Below are 7,500 nucleotides of genomic sequence, written 5' to 3'. Positions count from 1 at the left end.
CCTGTTTCTACTCCGCTGTGTCCGTGCACGAGTTTTAAACTTGAAGGACTGGAGGACGAGGAGACATTAGTAGAGGACATGCATATGATGTTATTCTGGATGTCCTTTCACCATCGTCCCCTCGGCCTCTTTAAATAATGTGGACACAACATGTCGTCTGCTTTCGAAGCGCATCACGGCGTCCACACGATGTCTATGTGGACGTCCACACGATGTCTATGTGGACGTCTACGTGGACGTCTACACGTTGTCTACACGTTGTCTATACGTCGTCTACACGATGTCTACGTGGACGTCTACACGATGTCTACACGTCGTCTACACGATGTCTATGTGGACGTCTACACGATGTCTACGTGGACGTCTACACGATGTCTATGTGGACGTCTACGTGGACGTCTACACGTTGTCTACACGATGTCTACACGTCGTCTACACGATGTCTACGTGGACGTCTACACGATGTCTATGTGGACGTCTACGTGGACGTCTACACGATGTCTATGTGGACGTCTACGTGGACGTCTACACGTCGTCCACACGTCGTCTACGCGATGTCTACGTGGACATCTACATGATGTCTATGTGGACGTCTACGTGGACGTCTACACGTCGTCCACAAGTCGTCCACACGTCGTCTACACGATGTCTACGTGGACGTCTACACGATGTCTATGTGGATGTCTACGTGGACGTCTACACGTCGTCCACACGTCGTCCACACGTCGTCTACACGATGTCTACGTGGACGTCTACACGATGTCTATGTGGATGTCTACGTGGACGTCTACACGTCGTCCACACGTCGTCCACACGTCCACGTAGCTGACCAGTCACAGAGCCTCATTTCTGCCTGTGGTTACTGTGGTTGTGTTTGGACCTTCAGGGCCACCGTACGCCGTTCATTGAACACGTTCATACACAACACTGCTATGTGTCCTATATGCTAACCTGTTAGCTAATACCTGTTAGCTACCTGAGAATGCTAACATGTTAAAGGGCTCACATCCCATATTAATCATGCTAACATGTTAGCATACACCTTGATGACTCACGCTAGCTAAATATATTAGCATGACTGATGTGTTGAGAGCGCATCTAAACTTAACATGCAGTAATATATTTCATGCTAACACATTAGCATGTCAACATCTTAGCTCAGTAACAGCAGCTTGTAGCTAACACATTACATGTATTACAATAAACAGTCCATGCTAACGCTTTATCTTGCACCCAACTCACTAATTGTAGTAAGTTGCTAGGCTATTAAATACAGAATGCTAATGCTAATGCTAATGTTTGGTGAACACATTTACATTTAATGAAGTCAATGTTGGTTAGCGCTCTCCTCTGTGTCTCAAAGTTAGCGGTGAAATGCTCCATCTTCTCGTAGCCAGGTTGGACCTGATCCAGGTGAGACGTGTTGGTTCCCTCCACGATCCTGGTGACAAAAACAAATGTCTTCTTAACAACAAACAAACACAAAGAGACAAACAAACAAACAAAAACAAACGTCTTCTTAACAACAAACAAACACAAAGAGACAAACAAACAAACAAAAACAAACGTCTTCTTAACAACAAACAAACACAAAGAGACAAACAAACAAACAAAAACAAACGTCTTCTTAACAAGAAACAAACAAACAAACAAACAAACAAACAAACACAAACAAACAGAGACTCACTTCTGCAGCAGAGGTTTCGACGCCTGTTCAGGAGAAATCAAAGATAAACGTTTAGTTAGCAGCAACTTATTGACAACATGTCAACGTTTATGCTAACCCAGGTTGCTGACACACCATGCTAACGCCAAGCTAACGCCATGCTAACACCGTAGCATATGATACAGAAGGATTGCTGCTCTGCATTCTCAACTCTTTGAAACAGAGACAGGTTAGCTCCATGCTAACGGGGTCACCTGCAGGAACACGGCCATCTCAGACTCGTCCATGGTCTGGATGGCGGTCTCCAGCAGCTTGGCGGTGGCGTCCAGGTGGTCGGTGAATCTCCTCCTCAGACCTCGGATGTAGTCGAGCTTCTCCTCCTGCTCAGCGTTGATCCTCAGCGTCAGCTCCATCTTCCTCTCCTCCAGCAGCGCGTACAGGTGATCGAACGACTCGCACACCTTGGACTTCTGCCTGCGACCGTTCTCCTGCAAACACACACCGGTCACTACTGAACCCCCAGGGAGGGGCCCCAACCCAGAGAGGGGCCCCCCCAACCCAGAGAGGGCCCCCCCCGACCCAGAGATGAGCCCCCCGGCCCAGAGAGGAGCCCCAGCCCAGAGAGGGGCCCCAACCCAGAGAGGGGCCCCCCCAACCCAGAGAGGGGCCCCCCCGACCCAGAGAGGAGCCCCGTCCCAGAGAGGAGCCCCCCCGACCCAGAGAGGGGCCCCCCGGCCCAGAGAGGAGCCCCAGCCCAGAGAGGGGCCCCCCTGGCCCAGAGAGGAGCCCCGTCCCAGAGAGGAGCCCCCCCGACCCAGAGAGGGGCCCCCCCGGCCCAGAGAGGAGCCCCGACCCAGAGAAGAACTCACATCCACAGCTCTGCAGGTCTCCTCCAGTTGACTGATGACGGCCTGAATCCTCTCGTTGTTTCCAACCAGCATCGACACAGAGTCCGTTAGCTCCGCCTACAAACACATTATTTATATTTATATTTATATTTATATTTATATTTATATCCCTCCCGTATGTCTCCACTCAGACTGACACTGGGCTGATAAATGTGACTGGTCCTCAGCAGTGGACTGTCCTGACTGACCTGTCCCGTACTGATGGTCCATCCTGAGCAGGTCCCTCCTCATGCTAACGCTGACACTGATTAGCCAAATGCTAAGCTAGGGTTAGGGTTAGAACCATAGACATATATACATAGACGCCTCATTGAGCGCTGTACCGTACGTCAACGTCGCCGCCATATTGGAAGTGGCAAACTGGAGCTATCACCGGTCGGAAGATGCCTCCTTCGTGTGCTGCTTGGAAATGTTTCAATCAAATGACAAGCGAAACCCGATTCCACGGGATTACTTTTCACAAGTAAGACAGAACAATTACTTTTGACTGTATTTGATCATTACAACATCATTTTGAGATCAGAATATGCATACTTTTGTTGATACTACAAGTCCCGCGCATAATACCATGAAGTCCCGCGTTAAAACCAGCCTTCAAACAACCAAGAAGTCAGTCGTATTTAACTAAATTGCCCCGAATTAACTACTCGGAGTGTTCAAAGTTGCTTAGCTAGCAGAGATGGAGCTGTTCCTTCTGTGTTCTGTTTCCCAGCTCATCTCCAAAGGGTGGGTGTATCACTAGGCTGTAAGGATTAGATAAATCAATGCCACACTGACTGAAAATGTTTTAGTCCTGTATGAATGTGAAGGAATCACTGAATCAGAATCAGAATCAGAATATGCACATGCACACACACCACCCAAGGACAATGTGCAATTTGTCCTATACTTATATTTGCACTGTTGTAATTTTTACTCTATTTATGTTGTGTGTAATACTCGGATGCTGTGCTAGAATTGAATGGTTGTCTGTCTCTGTGTTAGCCCTGCGATGGACTGGCGACCTGTCCAGGGTGTACCCCTGCCTTTCGCCCGATGACAGCTGGGATAGGCTCCAGCAGACCCCCGCGACCCTTAGCAGGAATAATCGGGTATAGAAGATGAACAAATGAATGAATAAAGCTGTATAAATATAAGTATGTGTATATGTTTTTAATCTGTTTTCTTGCACATACTGCTGTATAAATATAAGTATGTATATATGTTCTTTAATCTGTTTCCTTCTAAAAAAATAAAAATAAATCAAAGAGTATGGTTTAGACCAGGCAATCGCAGTATTTTATGCCATTATTATTATTTCATTTTACTTTATTATGATTTGCAGACTTTGTTAATTTAGTTAATTTTCTTGTCCAATGATTGTCAATATTAGTCGTTAAAATATAAAAACGATTAATCAAAATCAGTACCATGTAAATGCTGGTGCTGTTTATTAATACAGATGTCTCATTTCCATGTCAGGTGGTTATTATAGACACAGATTCAATATTTTGACTGTCATGTATCATCACAGTAACAGCTAAACACTCGTGAAAACATTATAAAATAAATCGAGTGGTTTGATGCCGATCTGTACACTGAACATATAAAGAATAGTTCACGTTTATAATCATCAGAGACCATTACAGACGTTGTTTTAGGTTCCTAACGGTTTTCTGAATATATACGTCCGTGTGTGAATGTGTAAATGAGAGGAATTAACTTATAGCACGTAGTAGCAGACGCTTAATAAAGTTCACTCCATTGACTCGTATTGGTTCGCGGGGCAGAGCCGCCTCTACCAATATGGCGGCGACGCTGACGTATCGCAGCAGCGGGCCAACCCGCTCAATGAGGCGTCTATGTATATATGTCTATGGTTAGAACTAGCTGATAAGCTCCACCCACAGAGTGATCAGCCAGGTCCTGATAGGCTCCACCCACAGAGTCATCAGCCAGGGCCTGATAGGCTCCACCCACAGAGTGATCAGCCAGGTCCTGATAAGCTCCACCCACAGAGTCTCCTGTTCAACTGAAGAAGCTGCTACGTCCTGGATGATTCTACTTCCTGTTTATCACTGATGTCATCAAACTACCTGACATGTGTAGTGTGTAGTGGGGGTTGTGTGTGTAGTGTGTAGTGGGGGTTGTGTGTGTAGTGTGTAGTGGGGGTTGTGTGTGTATAGTTGTGTGTGTAGTGTGTAGTGGGGGTTGTGTGTGTAGTGTGTAGTGGGGGTTGTGTATGTATAGTTGTGTGTGTAGTGTGTAGTGTGTAGTGGGGGTTGTGTGTAGTGTGTAGTGGGGGTTGTGTGTGTAGTGTGTAGTGGGGGTTGTGTGTGTATAGTTGTGTGTGTAGTGTGTAGTGGGGGTTGTGTGTGTAGTGTGTAGTGGGGGTTGTGTGTGTAGTGTGTAGTGGGGGTTGTGTGTGTATAGTTGTGTGTGTAGTGTGTAGTGGGGGTTGTGTGTGTAGTGTGTAGTGGGGGTTGTGTATGTATAGTTGTGTGTGTAGTGTGTAGTGTGTAGTGGGGGTTGTGTGTAGTGTGTAGTGGGGGTTGTGTGTGTAGTGTGTAGTGGGGGTTGTGTGTGTATAGTTGTGTGTGTAGTGTGTAGTGGGGGTTGTGTGTGTAGTGTGTAGTGGGGGTTGTGTGTGTAGTGTGTAGTGGGGGTTGTGTGTGTATAGTTGTGTGTGTAGTGTGTAGTGGGGGTTGTGTATGTATAGTTGTGTGTGTAGTGTGTAGTGGGGGTTGTGTATGTATAGTTGTGTGTGTAGTGTGTAGTGTGTAGTGGGGGTTGTGTGTAGTGTGTAGTGGGGGTTGTGTGTGTAGTGTGTAGTGGGGGTTGTGTGTGTATAGTTGTGTGTGTAGTGTGTAGTGGGGGTTGTGTGTGTAGTGTGTAGTGGGGGTTGTGTATGTATAGTTGTGTGTGTAGTGTGTAGTGGGGGTTGTGTATGTATAGTTGTGTGTGTAGTGTGTAGTGGGGGTTGTGTGTGTAGTGTGTAGTGGGGGTTGTGTATGTATAGTTGTGTGTGTAGTGTGTAGTGGGGGTTGTGTATGTATAGTTGTGTGTGTAGTGTGTAGTGGGGGTTGTGTACCTTCTGCGAGGTGAAGACGTCCTGGAGAGGAGCCACCTCACAGTCTCTATGAGCTCCAAACACTTTACAGAGAGAACACGTTGGGACGCTGCAGGACAAACAGTAGATGTTGATCTTCTCGTCCTCATGGTCCTCACACATGGGCTGGTCCCCCTTCTCCTCCTGGACAGGTTTACTGAGACAGAGACAGAGACAGGCTTACAGAGACAGAGACAGGTTTACTGAGACAGAGACAGAGACAGAGACAGGTTTACAGAGACAGAGACAGAGACAGGCTTACTGAGACAGACAGGTTTACTGAGACAGAGACAGAGACAGAGACAGGTTTACAGAGACAGAGACAGAGACAGAGACAGGTTTACAGGGACAGAGACAGAGATAGAGACAGAGACAGAGACAGGCTTACTGAGACAGACAGGTTTACTGAGACAGGTTTACAGAGACAGACACAGAGACAGGTTTACTGCGACAGAGACAGAACAGGAGACAGGCTTACTGAGACAGAGACAGAGACAGAGACAGGTTTACTGAGACAGAGACAGAGACAGGCTTACTGAGACAGAGACAGAGACAGAGACAGAGACAGGTTTACTGAGACAGAGACAGAGACAGGCTTACTGAGACAGATAGAGACAGCGACAGAGACAGGTTTACTGAGACAGAGACAGAGACAGAGACAGGTTTACAGAGACAGAGACAGAGACAGGTTTACAGAGGCAGAGACAGAGACAGGTTTACTGAGACAGAGACAGAGATAGAGACAGAGACAGGCTTACTGAGACAGAGACAGAGACAGAGACAGGTTTACAGAGACAGAGACAGAGATAGAGACAGAGACAGAGACAGAGACAGAGATAGAGACAGAGATAGAGACAGAGACAGAGACAGGCTTACTGAGACAGACAGGTTTACTGAGACAGGTTTACAGTTGTTTATGTTGTTGTTTATGTGGTTGCCATGGTGAAGACATCTTGTTCTCCTGGACTCTGGTTCTTGTGAAATCAGCTGAAACCAGAACTCGTCATCATGTGACCCACCTGTCAATCAAAGCTGTGACCTCACCTCTAACAAAACACAAACAGAGCACACCTGACGCACCCACAGCTGACAACAGGTGTGTGTCCAGGTGTGTGTAGGTGTGTCCAGGTGTGTGTAGGTGTGTCCAGGTGTGTGTCCAGGTGTGTGTAGTTGTGTCCAGGTGTGTGTCCAGGTGTGTATCCAGGTGTGTGTAGGTGTGTGTCCAGGTGTGTGTCCAGGTGTGTATCCAGGTGTGTGTACCTGGCGCTCCCCTGCTTGTACATGTCAATGATGTTCTCCACCAGCAGGTTCCTCTGGAGCCCGTAGACTCCATGTCGGTCCAGAACCACCTCATGACGACAGGACGGGCAGCGGAACCGTCCACCAGAGGTCACCGTGGAGCCGCTCCTGGAGGACAGGTAGGGGTTGGACGCCTGCAGGGGGCGGGGCATCACACAGGTAGACGGAAACAAGGGGACGTTCAATAGCACCACGGAGAGTTGGTTCTGATGCTGCTGTCAACATCTGTTCAAGCTGCGTTCAAGGACACGCTGAGAATGAACAGCCAAACAGACGGCTGGCAGAGTGTCCTTGAATGCACCACGGGAACACATGTCCTCAGTACAAACAACAGAACCCCAGGCCCTCAGGTGTGTGGCCCTCAGGTGTGTGGCCCTCACCTGGAAGACGTCGTTGGCACACTTGCGGCAGAGGTTGTGTTGGCACGGCAGGATGACCACGGGTTTGGTAAACATCTCCAGACAGATGGGACACACGAGCTGCTTCTCCAGACTGTCCATGACCAGGACACGCTGTCACCTGGACGGCGAGGACGGCGA

At 48.0% G+C, this 7,500-nt stretch overlaps 1 protein-coding gene across 1 annotated transcript in view; it reads right to left on the bottom strand.

The window, feature by feature from the left end:
• Positions 1-7,461, bottom strand: part of LOC311509963 (E3 ubiquitin-protein ligase TRIM63-like) — a gene marked incomplete at both ends in the record, with an annotated part of 7,842 nt that extends 381 nt beyond the window's left edge. The window contains 7 exons of the mRNA XM_084575421.1: positions 1,317-1,441; positions 1,688-1,710; positions 1,921-2,154; positions 2,536-2,631; positions 5,645-5,819; positions 6,923-7,095; positions 7,342-7,461. Of these exons, the coding sequence (XP_084431547.1) occupies positions 1,317-1,441; positions 1,688-1,710; positions 1,921-2,154; positions 2,536-2,631; positions 5,645-5,819; positions 6,923-7,095; positions 7,342-7,461 (946 nt within the window). The remainder of the gene's footprint in view (positions 1-1,316; positions 1,442-1,687; positions 1,711-1,920; positions 2,155-2,535; positions 2,632-5,644; positions 5,820-6,922; positions 7,096-7,341) is intronic.
• Between the last annotated feature and the right edge of the window lie 39 nt (positions 7,462-7,500).

Source organism: Chelon labrosus (genome assembly GCF_963514085.1).
Source record: "Chelon labrosus genome assembly, contig: SCAFFOLD_39, whole genome shotgun sequence".
Lineage (NCBI taxonomy): Eukaryota > Metazoa > Chordata > Actinopteri > Mugiliformes > Mugilidae > Chelon > Chelon labrosus.
This window is presented reverse-complemented; position numbering and strand designations above follow the sequence as displayed.